This window comes from Hetaerina americana, unplaced genomic scaffold (genome assembly GCF_022747635.1).
Source record: "Hetaerina americana unplaced genomic scaffold, ioHetAmer1.1.p SCAF_27, whole genome shotgun sequence".
Lineage (NCBI taxonomy): Eukaryota > Metazoa > Arthropoda > Insecta > Odonata > Calopterygidae > Hetaerina > Hetaerina americana.
The window spans coordinates 2,610,569-2,632,393 of record NW_027286841.1 but is presented as its reverse complement, the minus strand read 5'-3'; the positions used below and the strand labels follow the sequence as shown (position 1 = coordinate 2,632,393).

Here is a 21,825-nt window from a genome sequence, read left to right as displayed (position 1 = left end):
AGGGATTACTCTACAGTGGAGTGGAGAGGAGGTCAAAAAGATGGACAGAGAAATAAGCACGCATCAAGAATGTGAAGCAGTGAGGGCTCTCGTTGTGTGGAGAGGTGCAAGACAAAAGGGCAGTGGGGGATCAGGGAACGTCTCAATCAAACTTCTGAGTGGGCCTAGCTATTTGGGCATTGACCATTCTGTGATCTCGGAACAAGAGGACAGTAGGCATTAAAATCACTCAAGTTCCCTTCAGCAGGGGATCATTAGGCCTCTCAAAAGCCCTTGATTCTCCTCAATCAGTGGTGCAGGGACATTGGAATCACTCGAATTTCTTTGGCCCTGAGCTTCATCGGAGCTGATATCACTAGAGCCAGGACGGGAGCATTAGTTGTTGAAGTAAATGGTGTCCCAGGTGCCAGTGAAATAACTTCAATCTTCTCGGGCCATGGAGCATTGGTCGTCGAAGTCTCTCGAGTCCCTGCGCCACGTGGAGATGCGGGCGTTGGAGTCTCCACGCCCGTCCCGCCTCCCGAGTCGCCGGGTCTGGGACCATGCCGCCGCCTCCACGTCTTTAGGCCGCCTCCACGCCGCGCCCCTTGGTGTGCTAGCTGCTGCTCGCGGGTGACACGCCTCCGCGGCCCTCCGACACGCCGCCACAGTCCTCCTCCTCCTCTTCGTCTTCCTCGTGGGTCGTCGACGTGGACCCGTGGCGCGAGAGTAGCGGGCTTCCGCCCCCGCCATCCCCCGCGATGCCTCCCCCCCGGGCAGCAGACGCCGGCCGGAATAGCCCAGGGGCGAAGTGGGTGGAGGGTGTCGTGGGCGCCGAGCGGGTCCCCGCCCCCGACTTGAGGCCCGGACCCAGCATGAGCCACCCCGAGCCCCTCCGCTGGCCTCCCCGCGGGCCCACCCTCCCTGGCAGCACTACGGCTGACGTCCTCCGCTGCTTGCCGACGCCGCTGCCGCCGACGTGAGGGCCACCGACTGCCGCCGCCGTCGCCCCCGGAAGCCTCTGGATTTTGTCCAGCAGGTCCCTCAGCTCCTCGGAGGGCTGCGTCGCGTTCGACTGCCCGGGGGTGGGCGTGGTGGCTCTCGGGGGCGAGCAAGGAGTGCCCAGCCCCAGGCTGCTCACCTCGGAGCCGGAGAAGGCGAGGCGGAGGTCCTCGGCTTGGCTCCAGCTGGCGCCGGACGGGGACGCCGGCGCCTGTGAGTCGGAGGCGTCGGTGGCTTGCTCGTCGGTGAGCGCCCGGCGGAAGCGGCGCCCGGAGAGGCCGCGGGAGGTGAGGCGCTGGTGGCCGTCGTCGTCCGTGGTGATGTCGTCCTCGGTGGTCGGCCCTGGCCCCTGGCCCTCCTCCATGTCTTCCTCCACGTCGTCATCCTCGGCCTCCGTGCGCTCGTCCGCCAGGGCCGCCGCCGCCTCCTCATCCTCCTCCTCGCAGGGGTACGGCGGCGGGATCAGGGTGTTTGCCTGCCAGCCAAATGACCAAGTATCACAAGTATGTAACAAGTATTTCAATTTTTCAGTCAAATTTGAAACAAAGAAGATTATATAAAGATTAATATTTTGCTATTTTAATAAAAAATAAACTCCACTTTCTCCCGACTCATCAGAAATATAATCTACTCCTCTCCAAAGTTTGAATCAATACAGCATGTACATTATTTCAAACTAAATGTAGTAGAACCCATGTTTTATATGTACCCACTCGAATTCTGCATTTTTTTGCTGAATGAGTTGAAAACTTGCAGGGTTTTGTCTGGCCTCAACTTCAGTTAGCAAAATCCATTGAAGTTGAAAGGTTAATGTGGAATCTAAATTAAAATAGCCCAATTTTTGAAGAACCCAGCAGTTGAAGTGCACATGCTTAGCATAAGAAATTTGAGGAAATGATATCAATGTAGTCATCTGATGTCTCCAGAAAGAGTATTCTAGAAACATGCTTTTCGATCGATCATAATCACCTTTCTCACAAACTAGGATGATATTGTATACCAAATAACATATTAAATATACGCATTAACAGTGGAGGTGAAGTTGTTTTCTAGCAATTCTTTTTATTTGCCCAACATAACTGAGAACACATGTACATTTAAAGGGAATTTTAGGCTTGTGATATGTAATTGGGATCACAATTTACACCTCCTCAAACCCAACACTAACGAGGGTGTAATCACAATAATTTATGAAAAATTTGGTGATAATATCACCACTCTAGCCATGGCCTGAGCGGTGATATTTTCAACTGGGTGGAGTCACATGCTGTGCCATGGCAGCACGTAGATTTTCATCAGAAACCTCCACCTTCCGAGTGAAACCTCAGCTGGTGTGAAAGCAAAGCAAGCAAAGGCATGAGTGTCTACTATCGAGTCATGGCGATGGTCACCCTCAACATCTGGACTCTGGATGATAACAAAAGGGAAGGAAGCTTTTACACTCATGACTACTTGCTTCTTGAATATAGTTAAATTAAAATTAATTCAAGAATGAGAACAATGAAGAACTGACATCCCTGAATGTATAAATTGAAACACATTACCATAAAATGCTAAGGCACAACTACTGATGACATTCATCCCCAAAAGATAGGTCCATTGCACATTGATTTATCATGTGAGACAATTACAAGGAGCACAAAAAATATATATTACATAATTATATATTATTAATTATTATTGCTATTAGCTTATATATATATATTTATATATATATATATATATTATTATTATTTATATTATCATTAGATCATTAGGTAATCTACCGGTTAAGGTAGGTTTTTGGATGGGCATAATTACTAATTAAATAATTTGTGACCTCTAGCAAAACACAACATCCTACTCTACACCAGGTCCATTTTCATCTCTGAGTACTTTCTTCCTCCCTTCATCCCGTCCAAAATCCCTATCCTGTTCCTTCCCTTTCCTCATTCTCCCCTCAATTATAGTCTTCAAGATCCCTCTACCAGTCAATACCCCCTTCATCCACTTTTCCTGCCTCCATAGGATTTCTCCCAACAAACCTCTCTCTTCGCCCACCATACCAAGTACTTCCTCATTTGTTTTCTTCTCTGTCCATTTCACCTTCTTTCAAGAAGGGACCATTTGGTCTCAATTTCGCCCAAATAAAGACTACTATCTATCTATCTATCTATCTTCATTCTTCTCCAAACCCACATTTCAAAAGTCTCCAGTCTATATCTATCCTCCTGCATCAAAGCCAACGTTTCCTTGCCGTACGCTCCATATCAAAGTTGTTACGAGTCTTTTCTTAATATTCTTACTCAACGTCCCTGTCATCAACTCCCTCCTCCTTGTGAAAGCATCTTTGCCCAGTGCAATTCTTCTCCTTATGTCCCTACTACGTTGACCGCGTTGGTCCAAAATACTTCCGAGATGCGTAAACTGTGCAACATGCTCTAGTTTTTGCCCTCCAATTTTAATGTTTGGCTTAGCCTTTTTCTTTTTAGAAAATCGCATTACCTTTGTTTTATTAATATTGATTCTTATCCTATACCTGTCGATTGGATTTCCAAATCATTCAGCAATGGTTGCAACCCCTTGGCTGACTGACTAACTAAAACTTGGTCATCCGCGAACCTAACTGATTTTACAAATTCCCCGCCAACTTTCATTCCTAACTCCAGTTCTTCCCTTGCCTCTTTAATCATTTCCTCTGCATTAAGGTTGAACAGCAACGGGGATAATGGGCAACCCTGCCTTACACCTCTTCCTAACACTGCCCATCCGGACTCCCCGTTCCCAACCGCACCTGAGCAGTCTGAGACATGTACAGGTTGCGGATTAGCCTCCTTTCCCTCCATTATATTCCTACTTTCTTCATAATACTCATTAGTTTTTCCCAATTCACTCTATGAAACGCTTTTTCGAAATCTACGAAACAGGCAAATACCTCCTGGTTGTGTTCTATATTCCTCTGGATTAATAATCTCATTACTGCAATGGCATCACGCGTACCTCTCCCCTTCCTAAAGCCAAACTGGTTATCCCCTATGTAATCATTTTCCCTACTCTCTATCCTTTTGTTTATGATCCTGAGAACAACTTTAGCTGCGTGGGATATCAAACTTATTGTCCTGCAGTCCTCACATGATGTAGCCTTTACCATATTCGGAATAGGAAATAATGCTGATCTCACAAAGTCTTCCGGCCAGGTTCCTTCCTCATAGATACTATGAATGAGCCCATATAGCCTCTTCCTCCCACATTTTCCTAAACATTTCAATAGTGCCGCGGGAATGTTATCCACCCCCACGGCCTTATTTAGTTTCATCTCCCTTAATGCCCTTTCTATCTCATCGTCTAGTATGCCTGGACCTAAGCTATCTTCCTCTACGTCATATTCTTTTTCAATGTTTAACTTTGTTGGTCGAAGTTCTTTACTATACCGTTCGTTTATTTACTCCTTCCATCTCTCTTGGATCTTTCCTGCGTCAACTATTACCTTACCCGCCTTATCTCTAACTGTTAGTATAGATCTCTCTTTCTTACTTCCCAATAAAGATTTAACTTTGCTGTACAGCGCACCAATTTCACCCTTCCTTTGCAGACTTTCCATATCCTCGCACTGCGTCTTCCACCATGCCTCTTTTGCTTTATTTGTTACCTGCCTCAATTTATTGTTCAATTATTTGTACATCATTTTGTCTAACTCTGTATATACATTTTTCCATTTTCGCCGCTCATCCATCTTTGTAATCATCTCATCCGTGATCCATGGTTTCCTAGTCCTTTTAGCGTTAACGGTTCCAATAGTGTCTTTTGTGGCTGTCGATAACCCTTTCTTGATCATTTCCCATTTTTCTTCGATAGTACTTAGCTCTTTACCATCCTCCATGATTTCCTCTACCGCCTGTTTGTACTCCTTCCTTTTCTAACCATTTAATGCTTCTACATTCCATTTTCTACTGCTCCACTGGCAAATGACCCTTTGTTCAGAATTGGGAAATACTCTGTTTTCTTTTATTGAGAATAATCGCAAAGGATTTCTGATTTACTATATATCTTATATCAGTTCTTTGAAATAAAACGTGAACTAATTACAGAACTGATAATTTGAATTTCTTTTACCTAAAATGGTGTTTAATATTCAAAATTTTCATGTAAAAACCTTTTCTCTGGTGATTATATGTTGTGCATTTGATTTGACAGCAGGTTTTTTATGTCTCATTCCATAACAGGAAAGAATTTAATGGCACATACCCGCATTGTTTTAACAATGACATGGAAAATATTGGTAAAGTGATTTGGTTGGATGGCCAAAGGGAGGAATTTTTATAAATTTTGAGAATAAATTTGGCATGGCTTTCCATTCCACATTTTGAATGTAGATGGCCCCTTCCTATGTGTAATCAACTGAAAAACCAATAAATAGGTGAAACCAAATAATGGCAGGAAAAAGCACACTGATGAATACAGAAGAGAGCGAAAGTGGTTCTAAGTTACTCAAAATATTGGAATAATTATCAGCAAAAACCAGGACCAAGGGATTTAAACAGTAAACCCAAACACAAACTTGGACGTTAAACTTTCAAATAATTGAGATAAATTCAAATTTCCTCACCAATTTCCAAAGGAATATGTCCTTAGGAAAACAAAACACATGATGGAAAAGACGATTTACAAATAAGGGCGATAAACAAAAGAAAATGTATCTTTCAAAATATATGACCACATTTTAAAATATTTAAAAATAATTTGGACCTTCAATAAATTATGTCCTCCTTCACTGTCTGTCAAGCACAAATTATTTGTGAGGGATATTATTTGTTAAAATCAATTATTGACATTTATGTTTATAATTTATCAAAATGCTTATGATCTTTATATCACCTCTATTATCATAATCTGCTTTTTCCCCACGTTTGCCCAGGTTTAACTCAGTGGATGAATTCCATCAGCCGATTCATTTCAATGTAGATTTGCAAAATGATGAATTAAAAAAATGACTCTTATTCCATCTATTTCCAGGATTCACTCTCCAGAGTTAAAATAAACATTAAAAATCCATCTGCTGCACTGAGTTGGTGAAAATGCCCCCTCTGCAAAATGGGTGGGCCTCCTTCATTTCCACGAGTGGGCAGAGGGCACTGGATGAATGCGCTTGGAAGAAAGGGTCATGACCCCCACTAAGGCAGCTGATGGCTTCATACGACATGCTCCCCCCACTGATCATTGAATGCAACTCACCTCATTGGCTGCACTGCAGAGGAAACTTGAGCTCAGGGAGTCCACTGTGCTGGTGGCAGATAGGGATCCTGCAGAATGCACAATATTACATGCCGCATTAGGAAAAACAGGAGTATGTGTACCATGGATGGCATCAAAAGTGGTTCAGATGCCGTTGACATTATGTTTTTGGTAATTGTCATGAAACTCCTCGAACATGCTTTCTATTAGCAGTCAGTGGTAGCTACCTAGAGGGCTTTTACGAACTGTTTACTGTCTGTGGAGTTTCTTTATGAACATTATGATACTGCCCAAATTGAATCTCACCTCTAAAAGTAATTACAACTGAATAAGGACCCTGCCGAGTGGTGTCATACCACCAGAAATGAGTCTAACCACCGATGGTGGTTAAGAACAGGTTTCAGGTGGAGTTGTACCACACTACGGTGTCAGAGTTTTACCACGGCCAGGGTATCCCATCTTCAAAACTCTACCTGTCTATATTTCTAAAATGGTGACAGTTTTTTTTATAGCAATAGTCTGCAGCTGATGTATTGAAAGCATTGAATTTGAGGGCAGGAGTATGTTTAACACTATTATTTTGCATAAATTATGACCAGGGCTGCCAAATAAAAACAGCCAAAGTGATAGTAGAAACCTTGGCTCTTCAAAAATATGTTGCAAAAACTGTACTGAACTTCTCTATTTTATCTATAGAACTAAATTAGAAATCTTTAATTTTTTATTGTAAATCCTTTATTTTCAATTGCATCCATCCTTTGAGCAAAATCTGAGAAGTGATGCAATGAACAAAACGATTACGTTTACAATAAATCCATGAAAGGGTGTACAAATGCGACATGCACCAAGAGATGCTCTAATTATTACACCTACATGTGTATGCTATGATAACCAGATGTAATTGATTTTCCCATATTATATGGGTTAATGAAGATTTTGTGAAGTACTTCAGTGTTCTGATATGTGATTATTTAGGTATCTTCGGTACCCCATGGTACCTTGTGTGGTACCAAATCTATTCTTCTCACATTCTTTGTAGTCATAAAATATTTTTATTCATTAGCAAAGGCATTCTCAAGAATGCAGTGACATGACATTCTACCCTGAGGACGATGCACGAGCCAGGCATCGTCCTCAGGGTAGAACGGCCAACATGGAACCCCTGACCCGGTGGAAGACCCAATAAAACTTCATCAAGCAATTACGCCAGGAAAGCACCAGATCTTACTTCACATGACATCTTGTTGAAAGTAAAAGAGAGGTTAGTTGTTCATTATCATCTCATGGAGGTTATTACAAAAGGTACGTAACAATTTCTAAGTGATCAGTGATGTATTAACATTTATATTAGATTTATTCAGGACCTTATGAGATATGAAACAAAGGGAAATACTCATGCATGAATTTTTCAATATAACATGACAAGGGGTTTCTTTATATGAAATATCAAAAATTGAAGCTCAGAGAGCATTTTTTTTATAACTCAGGTTACACAGGTTACATAAATTATGCCATCAGATATGCAATACGAAGATTATGGTACAGCTAAACGCTATGTAGATTATTCTGTATTGGTTGAATCTGTTGAGGTTTGGTGTCACTGTTTTGCAAATCAGTTAGGAAAACTGATGCATCTAAAACAAGCCATGCATTCAGTCACAACATGATAAGGATGTTGGAGGAGCTGAAGACTCAAATAATTTTGATTTAAGAACATATATTGCTTGCAAAAACTCCTCCTTGAGGAAGACTTACATATAGCATGTTTTAGAAATGGAATATTACCATAGAAACAAGTTTAAAGCGTTGAAGGTGGATTAAATTAATATGGAAACAAGAAAGGTATAACTGCGATATTCCAAAAGATCTAAACAAATATTGTGGTAATGCAATTACCATTGAACTTGCCAAGTGTATAGATATATATAGTAGTTAATATATGCAATGGTCCAAAATTAAAGAAATGAATCATAAGGACGCAATGTGTGTAGTAATCTGTCATGTACCATATTTTCATTTGTTTTCTCCATTGATCCATGGACTTCAGCAAACCATGGCAGTTGAGAAGCTTCAATTTCATGCCTTATTTTTCTCTGAAAATTTCCTTTAGGTGAACTTAATATGATCAATCATGCAAGTGATTTTTAATGCTGCCGGATCATAGTTTTATTTGCCTTAAATATTTGCTGTTTTGTCTGAAAATGAATGTTTGCCTATATTTTCTCTTATAAGAAGCCAATGCATTTTCCCCTCTTCTCCAATGTGTTCAGCAATCAGCAATTTTAGGCATATTCTTTGGTATTCAGTACCATGTCAATAATTTTTACCACATGAATAATACATATGTATATACCAATTTTTGGAAAAGTTGCCCCATACCATTTTGTCTATTATTAGAAGGCTCTAATATAATTTTTGAATCTTCTGAATATGATAATTTTCATTCATACAAATGTTACAGCAAGTGATAAAACTTCAACACCTTAAATGACCATTTTGACAGGCTATGAGCCCCTGACTCATAATTGCAGTAGGTGGTGTCTCACTGTAGTAAACCCCCCCTGATGAAGTGACTCCAACTCCCAGTTTTCAATAGCCCCGTTAGTCCCCCTGAAGAACTGAATCATTATATTTTCAAGAATTTTCAAACAAGTTTACATTAAAAGTGACGAAAAAGAATGCTCACATGCCAAGTGTAAACATAAATAGGTAATTTTCAACATGTCTGCCAGAAGATATTGGATACATCATTTAGACCCAAATACTTTTCCAGGCCTTAATTTTCTTTAAAATAAATACCAATGGCAAATGTACAAGTAGGCATATATGATTAATATATTGTATAAATAGAAGCCAGGGAAGATTGATGCAGAGCCCATTGATTGACAGTGGAATGTTGAAGACTGTGATAGAGGGGAGAATGATAGGCATGCAAGGAAGGCGTAGGAATAGGATAGGGATGCTGTACGGAAGGGAGACAGTATACAGAGTTGAAGAGGGGTTTGTTATAGAGTAGGATGTTGGGTAGTGTTTTGTTGACAAGGGAATTGTTTTTGTACCTATGTCTGTGCCCATTCAAAACCTTACTGGTAGAATCCCAATAATAATAATCAATAATAATAATCAATAATAATATTTAATAATAATAATCAATAATAATAATTAATAATAATAATCAATAATAATAATATTGCATAAAAATGACTTTCACAAAAAAGTTTCACTGAAGATCCTCAAAGCTAAATGGTTTCTAATGTGCTGAGGAAACATGATCAAAAACAATGAAAGGCTCTTAGGAAAAGTGGCTCAGTCAATAAGTTAATTGCAAGGTTTTACACATGCAACTTTCCTTCAATTATTTCAGGAAGAAAGCCCTTTAATAATCAAAAACGTTGCTAAAATAAGCAGATTAAATCTATCACATATTGATGAAAAATTCCAGCAAGTGGAGAGCAGCCATCACATCATTTGCCTCAGCATATTCACAATTCTCCTCTTTGTATATAAAGTATCCAGTTAGTATGAAAATTCAGTACTTGACCCACTGCAATCATTTCAAAAGTAAGCCATACCAAATATATAGTAACCCATACCAAAACTAAGATTTTCATATTCAAAACACTGAAGCAAAAGCATTCTACCTTGGGTGTTCTAAAAAGTATAATATTCCCTGATCCACTTGTACTTTTAAGCCTTTCAAACCAAACTTGTGCAGCTGGAAATTGTAGTGCAAATTTGAGCATTGCTAAGAATTCCTATACTGCAAGGGTTAAATGAAAGGCTTATGCAATGTATTCTATATTGTCACACATCGGAGCCAAGTAATATGTACAAACAAATATGTAAAAGAAAGAGGAAGTCAAACTGAATAGAACATATCTTAAGGAAGGACTCCATGCAGAGGATCATCAGAGAAGGAAAGATTGGAGGGAAGTGTGGAAGGGCATAGAAATCTTTGAAGGGGACGATCAGGATATCCAAAGGCAACAATGCCATTGAGAAATGTCCTAGCACAGCTTCAATACGATATGATCATGATGAAAATGCAGGAGTTCTTGGAGAATATATTTAATTGAGAGAGAGAGTGAAGGTAAAGTGGACAGCTGAAAATGTGGTCAAGGCTCTTCAGTTTGAAAGCACCATACCGGTACATTATGAATTATAAACCTAAACAAATAAATAAGATTATTCAAAGACTCTTGCGTCAAGGTCTAATGGCACATGCTGCAGATCTCATTTTGTTCTCACACATCTAGCATTAAAAATTTACATAAGAAAGGCAGTGTATATAGTAAAACTACTTTTCCAGCCTTTAGTGAAAGATTCTAATGTCTTCATAATTCATGCCAAAGGCAAAGAAGAGAACCAAACCCGCTGTAACACAGAAGGCACAAAAGGTGGCAACCCTGTTGTTAAGTATTGATGCTGCCATCACTATGGTAGGAGAACTGCATAGTGACAACTCACCATTCCACCGGCACATTGTAGCTGGTGTTCGGTTTTCATTTGACTGCTCCTGGCACAATGTGCATTTTACTACACAAAAGTGCATAGAATTTTTACTGTACCAGTAGAGTATGTAATTTACTTTAAAACTTATTGCATTTTTTATCCAAGGAAATTTCTGTGTAAGTAATTAGAAAAGAGAAAGTATGAAGAACACTTCATTTGAAAGACCCTTCTCCCTATGCATTTTCTTGTATTTAATATGTCAATCTTTCATCCTCCAACCCACTCTTAGGACATCATGTAAAGTATATATTTCCATTTATTGCAGACACCTCAGCCCTTTCTCATTTCAAAAGTACACTTTCTGAGGCACATACATATGTACACGGACTACTTGTACATTTTCTTGAGGTTTTACTGAGAGTCATTTTGCATTTAATTTATTGTTTTTTATTATATTTTTCTAAACTATATCATTTCCTTTTTTATCATCAATGCTATACAGGGGATGAATTCATGTCCCTTTCTATGGGTAAATGATTTTCTTCATAAATAACTCTACGGAAATCCTTGTGTTACTGCTCCCGATCCCTGTTTTGTGTTTTTACTCTGTATACTCACTTTAATTTTTATTATTTAAGTTATATGCTGACTTTTTGATATCCACTCTGTGATGTCTGCAGAGAGTATGAGCAGACAATGTGACGTGTTCCATACTTATTACAAACATGTCTTATGGGAACCAATAAACATTATTATTATCTCACGTTTATGTAACACAATGGTGTCAAACTACAAATAGTGCCAATCTATATTTCAGAATCATAAAAGAGCAACATACTTGCCCAAAAAAAGAGATAATTATCAGCAGTTTGGAAGCTTATTTTTTGCATTTATATAAAATTATTTAGTGAGAATATCTTAGTTGACACTCTCATAAATAAATAGGAAGCTAAAAAAAAATTCACTAGTAAAAAAGACTTTAGCGGAACATACCCATGCAGAAGGTTCTATTGGTTCCTGTCTATCACTTTTAGAATCTCTTAATTAGAGATTAGATCATATTAGATCAAGTGACTGGAAGCCTTGTTTTGAAAGATAAACTTCAAGTCAAATGAGCCCTCTAAGTTTCCATGGCAGAGATAGTAAATATTTAGGTATTTTCTTTCCCAGAAATGTGAGTGAATGGCCTGTAGTTAAACATGAGGAGTAATCAAGAGAATGGAGCAGATATGACTAAATAATAAATTTGTGGGATTCAAAGTGACTCACCAACTGGACGAACAAAGTAGTTTCTGAAGAAGTGGACCATTAGGTACCCTCCAGCGCCATTGTTACTCCCCACCATGGACACGGGACTCTTTGCACCACAGCCATTGGTACCACCCACGCTTATAACAAGTGGATAAAGGTCTGGCTTTGATGTCACCTGGGAAAGAACACACACGGCAAGCTTAGAATATGCAGTTTTTCCAGATTATGAAATCCAATTTTCCATGTTTTTCTTTCATTTGATGAAGAGGAAGAGAAACTAAGAAACCCTGAGAGACTGGAAACTCCAGGAAGATTTCCATAACCAAACATTTTCACTGCATTATTTCTTTTTTGGAATGAATCAAAATGTACTTATTTTCCTCGCAACATTCCATGCTAAAGACTTAAAAGATATGTAGCTTTAATAGCACACAAAAAACTCTGATTTTTTCATGTTATGATCTTTGATTTCTGATGGTATGTATGTATGTATACCATCACAATGTAAACAATGCTAATCTCTCAAAATAAATACAACTCTGACTGTGATCCACAAGGCAGTCAACTGTCTGACAGATGCTGTGGATGGAGCATTGAAAACAAGAGATTCCATCAATAAGAAAGTAGAAAAAATGACATTGATTAGGGTTACTAGGGCTCCAAAATTGTAACACAGAAGCTAAATTGTCCAATGAAAGTGATGCTGTGCTGTCTTGAAACATTTGGCTGTCTGTCCTTGACTTCAGTGGAATGACACCCACCTGGTGCAATGCAGTGCAGGTGTATCAGTGCAAATTTTGCAAGACAGGACAACCAATTGCTCAGAGAGTGATTTTTTTAAAACAATAAAATTGCATGTCACCATTTTCAATTGTTTCCTGGGCACAGTTGACTGCCAAGCCAATATGAACTATAGGTGACAATATAAAATTACATTTTATAGGTATCTTACACTTAATCTCTTTGTGCAGTCCCTCTTTCTATTTGTTCACTTACAGAAGATGTAATTTTCAGCCTGAAAACCTTGTTTCACACAAAGGAACATATATCTAATTTATCTTTGATGGTCTTTAGACCAAAAATTACTTGACCAAGTCAGTGAGATCCTGTTTAAAATGGAGCAATTTATTGAATTGGCAAGGGAATAGTGATGCATGTGTGGTGTCAAAGTCCTGGTTCGTTTTACTCATCAGAAAAAATTACCCAGTTAAGTAATGCAAGATGATAAAAAACTTATATAATGTGGAATATTAACACATGGAATAATTTTATTCTACTATAATGATTATAAAAAACATTGAGTCAAAGCAAAAAATAATTAAGGTATAATGATGCTATGTTGCGTAATGAGTTAATTACCTGGGTATGCCATTATTAATGCTCAGTTGAGTTTTCTGTGTTGTCTGGCTTGTTCAAAATTTCCATTTACCAGAGAAATAACTGCAGCTATCAAGGGATTTAAATTACCTTTGGCTATTTTCAAGTACACAGCTACTATGTTTTGCATATAATGTAGCTAATGCTCTCTCCTATACAACAGTATGCATTTTTAATGAGGTTTGAATTTAAGATATTATTATTTAAGAATTACGTTGCAATTAGGCAATTTTCCTGGTAGTAACGGTCAAGTTTGGTCAATGATCACTCTTACAACGAAAAATACATACATACATGCACTAGAAAACCAGATAGGACACAAAATATTCTTACATACAATGACACTTCCACATCACATACAAACAAACTTCCAAATCACATACAAAATGCCATCCACATCACCTACAAACAACATTTTAATAACTACAATGAATTCCAAAGAAACTGCGGGAGATGCCGCAACAGTAACTTTTAACGGAGTCATCCGCTAATGTGCATTTTTAATGCAACAATTTCAGAGCGTAAAAATCATTCGCCTTGACTGGGACTCGAACCCAGATCCCTCAATATCCGGTCGAGTGCTTTAGCCACTTAAGCTACCGAGGCGTCCTCTTAAACTCTGAAATTTTGGGGCTTTTAAAGGAACTAGATGTTATGACGAAATACCGTACATACAATGTCACATGCATTCGTAGTCGTGCGCGAGGCGCCACTTCCAAAAATTCCAAAGAAATGCATTAAAAATGTTGCATTAAAAATGCACATTAGCGGATGACTCCGTTAAAAGTTACTGTTGCGGCATCTCCCGCAGTTTCTTTGGAATTTGTCAAAGGGAAAACACCATACGTGTTTAAAGTTGGCTTTTAACCTCGTGGACAGTGGCGCCTCGCGCACGACTACGAATGCATGTGACATTGTATGTACGGTATTTCGTCATAACATCTAGTTCCTTTAAAAGCCCCAAAATTTCAGAGTTTAAGAGGACGCCTCGGTAGCTTAAGTGGCTAAAGCACTCGACCGGATATTGAGGGATCTGGGTTCGAGTCCCAGTCAAGGCGAATGATTTTTACGCTCTGAAATTGTTGCATTAAAAACTACAATGAAGTTCATCACCCAGTGGCTGCTTTAAATTTATACTTGAAACTTCTAAAATTGGATGGACAGGGCTGAAATAAACCTCCAGGCGGCTGGTACCAATCGATAATAGTTTAATTTAAAAATGGGTACTTATTCTTATTTGTTTCTTGCATCCTTATTTTTATTTTGAAACTATGGTCGTTTTTTCCCTTACAGTTAGGCTTTCCTATCTCTTTCCATAAATCTTCCCATGCTTCATCCTTTTTAACAATTCTATACATGATGCCTAACCTACTCCTTTTTCTTGTATTTTTCAAAATCAGCCATTTCAGTATATTTAAAATTTCTGTGACACTATCTGTATCAAATGAGGGTAAAAATATTTGAAGATGCCCTAATTTTTATGCGAAATTAGATTAACCTTATGGAATGTTATATCAGAATATTTTGTGCTATAATAATAATAGTAATGCATTTATTTGTCCTGAGATTTGTGGCATATTCATTCATACATACACAAATATAGGACACATCGGTTATAAACTTCACAATTTTAGAAGAAATACTGTGTGTGTATATATATATATATACACACACACACACACACATATATATATATATATATATATATATATATATATATATATATATATATATATATATATATATATATATAACGATTGTATGGAAAAACTCACACGAGCGGCACAATAATGGGCTGACACAATATAACACAAATAGAAAAGAATAGACACATTTAAAAGAACACTCACACGGTAAATTGTTCGAGCTTTCGGCCCTCTCAGAGGCCTTCTTCAAGAGGCCTCTGAGAGGGCCGAAAGCTCGAACAATTTACCGTGTGAGTGTTCTTTTAAATGTGTCTATTCTTTTCTATTTGTGTTATATTGTGTCAGCCCATTTTATATATATATATATACTATATATATATATATATATATATATATATATATATATATATATATATATATATATATATATATATATATATATATATATACATATACATATATATTTTCACACACACACACACACACACACACACATATATATATATATATATATATATATATATATATATATAATTTAGCACTAGTGGACACAGACAAAAACACAGAAACACTCAAAAAAGAAAAAAAATCACTAGATTAGGCTAAATGAATATTGAGATGAGGAGAATAGGTTACACTGTATGTTTCAAGATATGATACTAGACGATGATAGAAAACTATTTTGAATATTTGACCAAAATGATTCAGCAGAGATTTTTATTTGGCCTGTAAGAATTTATGACTATTTTGCAGCCTTTACCTTAATATTGGCACTATTTTGGCTGATTTAAGATGGCTTGGGAAAATTCCAATTTTTAGGGATTCATTAATCAAGAATAAAAGCTGATCTTTAATTGTATTAAATGACCATTTTATGACTATCCCTGGGCTGCCATCTAATCCAGGACTAAATTTGCTAGGGAATTAACTGTTGTTGGCCAGTTCCATGGATGAACAGGGGAATAGATATAATAAATTGCATGTGTTAGGAATATGAGAATAATTAGCTAAATTGACGGAAACTTCAGGAGTTTGATGGGATAGGGATGGGAATCATTCAGAATGGAGGTCATTTTAGAGTAATCTGGAACAGAATTTCTAGCGGAGTCATGCAGTTAAAGATCTTATTGTAAATTATGCATACCCTTAGATTCGTTAATAATTTTCCAGATCTCTTTAGATTTATTGTCTGCATTGGTAAGTTGAAAGATTGCTGAAAGGTTGCTGAAAGATTTTTTAGCACACTGTAAGGTTTGGTAATAACTTTTCTGGAGTAGGGAATATACCTGACGATCTGCTGGATTTGATTTGCTTTTGTAATACACAGCTGCATCTTTCATCTTCTTTGATAGCCAACGAATTTCATCAGAGACCCACTGATTTTTGTATTTAAAAGATGAGCTTTTTTCGTATGCTTCAGGACAAGGGGAAAACAGATTTCAAAGTAGTCTACATAGGTAGAAAAGAAATATTCAAAGCTTTTCTTAAAAGGATTTCAAGGAAAACAAATTGGACCACTCATGGGAATTTAATAACCCACAAAAGGCGATCATACTCTGATTAGAGAAATACCTTTTGTAGTATTTTTTACTTCCGTTGGATGTGGACACAGATATTGTAGAAAGAAGTCGGTAGTGATCTGATAGGTGGGCATTAATGGTATTTGTTTGCACGTGTTCAAGGTTGAAATTAGTTAATACATTATCTAAAACAGTTTGAGAACTAGCACTAACTCTAGTAGGTTCACTGTTGGTAGCATAGACGTTATCTGACGTCAGTAAATCTATGAATTACTTTTTAGCTTTAGAATCGTCCATAAAATTACAATTGAAGTCACCTGTAACTAATATGCAATAGCCATGGATTGACCTAAGGATTATTTCCAAGAGTTTCATTAGTTTGGTGAGGAAACCACAAAAGTCACTGGAAGGCGAACGATAACATTACATAAAAAACAGTAGTATCTATTTTGAAGCAGGCAACATAGGATTCAAATGATTGTTCTTCATTGAGAAATTCGTGCGGGAAACCAATTGGAATATGGAAACAATATTCAAAAGGTAGAATCAAAACCACCATTTTTGTGTACTGATCGGCAAAAAGCACTAGCAATGACATACCCAGGCAAATGAATAGTGTCAAGTTCACTTGCAATTAACCAATGTTCGTCGACGCAGATCACATGGGGTTGGTACTCGTTTACTAGAACCTTGAGGTCCAGTAATTCATTGCGTATGCATTGAATGTTTATGTGTAAGAACTTCGAATAACAGGTTATCCTTCCGATGTTGGTGGCAGGCGGGACTTCGATAAAAGAAAAATAAACTCACGAACACACATCTTTCGGCCAAAAATAGGGTTTCGCGAAAATATTAATCGTATGATATCCGAAATGATGTACAACTTCCGCGTGTTACCTTAAGTTGTTCAATATCTAAGTCAGTGAAAGTATCAATCTCCGGCATTTCCTATTTCACATAGTCTACCAAATTGTTGAATCCCCGTAAGAGAGCATTTATTTGTACATGTTCCTATGATCGGCGATCAACGGCGTCTACGTACGTCTGTGGTTCGCTGTAACCAATCCGTCTCCCCATCTGCAGAAAGTTCTCCCCCATCACTTTGATCACATTCCACGTCAGGTAGCACGTGACGGGGCAGTGATTGAGGGAGTGGTAACACGCGCACACTTTTTGAGAACGGCACCTGTTGCACTTTCAAGTCACTCGTAAGTTTAGACCGATCTGAGGTCGATTTATCAAAAGCGAAAGTCGTCGTTGAACCTTTCTCTGGGTTGACTTTTACAGTTGTAGGAAACAATACACGCTTGCATCCATTATTAGCATTTTGCGTTGCGAGTGAATCTTTTAAAATTATCATTTTCTGTTTGAGCATGTCGATGTCGGACGCCATATCATATAATGCAAGCTTATTAGAACGACAAGAAAAACATTTCCAAAAAATATCACTGCATTCAAATACGGCTTTCAAAAAGAGATCATTCAGATTAGTGCATTTAGAATGAAAAAGATCGTGGACATAATTCGCAATTAATAACTTCACCTGTGAAATTAAAGGAAATATCATAGAAGCTACACTGGTTAGCTAAATAACCGGCCACTATCTTAAAAAAAGAATGCAATATTCATATATATATATTAATCTAAGAGAAAACTTTTATATGCACATAAAAGGTTGGCGTCTTAGCATTCCCTGCCATATATCAGATGGAAAAATAGAGATACATTGTGTAGATGCAGGGAAGATTGGGCATTTTTTACTAATTTTTATTCAATGATAATACGAGCCTGAGTATTGATGTTCAACTTGTAAAAACACAAGAGAAGATAACTTTTGAACAGATTCTATTGAACATAGCAAGAATAATTTAACTCCCGTGGCAATTGACGATTCTTTTCAGAACTCGATGTCGCTGTCACAAAGGAGACATTTTAATGCCATAAACATTTTTAATCTGGAGAGATGATTTGAATTATAACTATGTCATATGAATTGAAATTCAATTATAAATACATAGGTCACTTTTTCTTGTATTGTGTAAAATATCCACAAGGGGAAATATCCACCCTTAGTTCCTCAACTCAAGAGACACCTCAAGGGTAATCATTACACCTCGGACGATGAGGCGAAGGCAAAACATAGCACTAGAACACGCCTCCATACTTCCGCTTCTCAAAATGCACTGGATGAATGTAACGACCTCAAACCTGCGCATTCGTGTTGGGGGGAATGTTACTTCCACATGCCACCAGGAGTGCTTCTGAAGGTCATTTAGTTTGTGGTCTACAAGCATGTGTGCGTTAGTTTTCAGTCTACCCCCGTATATACGTACAAGTATGAGTAGAAAACCAAGTAAAATATAGTGAAAGCTCCCTTGATGAATACCTCCAATCAGCAGACATGGTAATTACGGAGGGTTTACAATTAATAAAAATTACAGATTCAGGTGTGAATGGGTGGAATCGTTCCATCATAACAAAGACAAAAACTCAATTGCAATTTTCCACTTAATTAAGATTTATTATCGACTTGTTTCGATACACTAAATCGTCCAAGAAACTGCGGAAGATGCCCCAACAGTAACTTTTAACGGAGTCATCCGCTAATATGCATTTCAATTCAATGATTTCAGAATGTAAAAAAATCATTCGCCTTGAACGGGATTCGAACCTAGATCCCTAGATGTCCCCCATAGTGCTTTTGCCAGTTAAGCTATCGAGGCTTCCTCTTACACTCCAAAATTTAATCGAGGGATCCGGGATTCGAATCCCGGTCAAGGCGAATGAATTTTGCACTCTGAAATTGTTGCTTTGATACTACATCGTTGTCAATTTAAATTTGACTTTCTAATGTAATCAATCTTTATCGCGTGGAAATTTTGCAAGAGTTCTCGTCTCTATTATTATGGTTTACAATCCTCCAGCAGCACAGCAGTATGGACGTGTATGACAGTAACAAGGCCTCTTAATGGCAGTGCACACTAAAAAACAACAGATTTGGACAGTGCTCGACGCCCGGGGCAGGCAGCACGTCCGAGTGCTCCAGATCGGCATCCTTCGCTGAGATGGCGTACCTCGCTGTAGGGCGGCGGCGAGTGGTAAGGGGGGGCGCGGCGGGGGCCGTAGGCGGCGGCCCTGGCCTCCGCACCCCATCCTCCCTCCTCTCCCTCCTCGTCGTCTTCCTCGTCGTCCTCCGTGTCGGAGGCGTGAGAGCCCGCCCGGCAGCCGGCAGGGGGGCAGCCCCCAGCGCCGCCCCCTGCACCCCCGCCCCCCGCCCCACCGCCGGGGCAGCACCAGCAGCAACAGAAGCAGCAGCAACGGCACTCGGACAGGCGCCGCCGTCGGATCCACCCGCAACTGCCCAGCAGGCAGGACACCAAGAGGAACAGCAGCAGGAACCTGGTGGCAGAAGACGAGCACCGGTCATGCGGGGTCCACTAATTACTAATTCACCTTCCCCTGAACTCGTGATTATCATACGAGGGCAAGCCAGTTAGTTACCAGGCGACAGGTGCCCGTTGAAAAAATACTTGGGCAGATACCGGAAATCCATTTCTACTTTTCATCAATCTCAAGTAGCAATTGCACATTATTCCCTCTGCCAATTATGGTTTCCCGGGTAGATCTGGCACTCGAAATTCACACAGAGTGGGCGGAGCTGAGGGTGCAGCACGGAGAGGCTTGCCCGGAAATCGAACCCCGCGCCCTCTGGCCAGTAGCTCAACGCTTTTACCCCTAGACTACCGCGTCCCCACACCACGGTAATAATTATTTGAAAATCATCAATTTTCCTTGATTGCAATAGGAGCACGTACGGAAGCTGCTCTTTCATGATTGCGTTAAGCTCGTTTGCCGAAGAATGTATACAATATTGCGAGCCAGTCGCTGTCGGGCAAGAGATGTTAGAACTTCGACTTATTGTACTACGGCGTGATACGATTGATCGGTATTTTTCTTTTCGGCAACCATCTCATGGAAGAAGGGGCCATTAGGTTTCAATTTCGCTCAAATAAATACCACTATCTATCTATCTATCTCATTTCAGCACGAAGTGATCGAGGAGCGTGTGGAGAGCCAATTTATCCAGAAAGTACCTCAAAGATACAGGAATTAAGTCTTTATGTCGTATTTCATCTACAGTTTCAATCATTCACTAGGTGGAATATCTCCAAAGCTCTACTTCGTGCAGTTCTGGAAATATTTTTTCCGCCGTTAAGTTGTTCGCGGCGTGAAACAGGAGGAGTGAACGAGATATCCAAACTTCATTAACTTTTGTGGGAACTCGCGAAATATTGTTGGCCATAATTTCGGTATCATCTTTGCACATGGACACGCATTTTCCTTCATGGAACATACTCCGGAAACAACTATTGGCCGTGACAGTGGCCGGTTGTTCTACCAGGTAGCCGAGAGCCGCCTTGTAAGTCACGTCTGCTGATTTGCCCAGTTTAATTTCATTGAAAGACAACGTTCAATGTTACACTGTTTCCAATCACCTGATTTCCAAAGTGTTTGGCTCTGTTTTCAATTACATGTATTCACTTAGGAGTAATAAAGGACATTATTTTACGTTTGTGGACGGCCTATTTTCCCAAAACCTCTTCATATTCATCTGCCTCTTTTCATTTGGAGTCCCTAAAATTTGTCGTCACATTGATGGAAAATAATATAATAGCTTAACTATAAAAAGTGGGAAAGGTTGGCATTTATATTATTCAAGTGAAATTAAATGCATTCCAACTCTCATTCCTTCCAAGCTATGCTACATGATTGAAATGTGACATTTTCGCAAGATAAATTTGCATTGTCAGTTTCAGCGCTTCGTAAAAAGAAAAAAAAAATTCGCTCGTGATCATCAACATGAAGCATTTACTCGGCATTGCATGCATGTAGAATTTACGGTAAATAACACCTTTGCGAGTGAATGGAAATGAGGCTCGATGGACTAAAATCGAATGACAATATGCAATGGATTGAAGGCATTCTTACTCAGAATCAAATAGGCACACACTTTTTAATTTCAATAATTATTTCAATAACAATGAATATAGCTACAGAACGTTGTCAGCGCAATTGAATTGGGGTCTTAGCGCATTTGAGGGGGCTAATATTAAGAAATTGCGTCGTCGCTTTTGGAACTTGAACGCGACGCATTAAGGCGAAAAACACCAGCATTCCTCTGTCCGGCGACTTGCCCGAAAACCGAAAGGCGGAATCTGCCGAGTCTCGAGCAGCTCGTGATGGTAGGCAGGATGCCACGTGGCATCCCCAACAGTGCCAGCCGCGCGTCAGCCTCGAACCACGGTCGCGTGATCAGACCCCTCGCAATGCGCAGTGGTCACCAAACCGCAGCCGTTGCAACGATCAGCAAATGCAAACCAACCTTT

General features: G+C 39.1%; 1 protein-coding gene across 1 annotated transcript; it reads right to left on the bottom strand.

Annotated features, from left to right (window-relative positions):
* Nucleotides 1-595: 595 nt before the first annotated feature.
* Nucleotides 596-19,592, bottom strand: LOC139689664 (uncharacterized). The gene is made up of 4 exons (XM_071586854.1): nucleotides 19,513-19,592; nucleotides 11,914-12,070; nucleotides 6,193-6,260; nucleotides 596-1,456 (listed from the first exon to the last, which is right to left on the bottom strand). Exons 2-4 carry the CDS (start codon nucleotides 11,987-11,989, stop codon nucleotides 596-598), a joined length of 1,005 nt encoding a protein of 334 aa, XP_071442955.1. The 5' UTR covers nucleotides 11,990-12,070; nucleotides 19,513-19,592.
* Between the last annotated feature and the right edge of the window lie 2,233 nt (nucleotides 19,593-21,825).

Bases quoted from the DNA above. Each gene is read 5' to 3' on its own strand.
- LOC139689664 (XM_071586854.1), bottom strand. From the start codon at position 11,989: ATGGTGGGGAGTAACAATGGCGCTGGAGGGTACCTAATGGTCCACTTC. The intron at 6,261-11,913 runs GTGAGTCACTTT...TGCATTCTGCAG, and splicing joins CTACTTTGTTCGTCCAGTTG to GATCCCTATCTGCCACCAGC. The intron at 1,457-6,192 runs GTGAGTTGCATT...TTTGGCTGGCAG, and splicing joins TCTGCAGTGCAGCCAATGAG to GCAAACACCCTGATCCCGCC.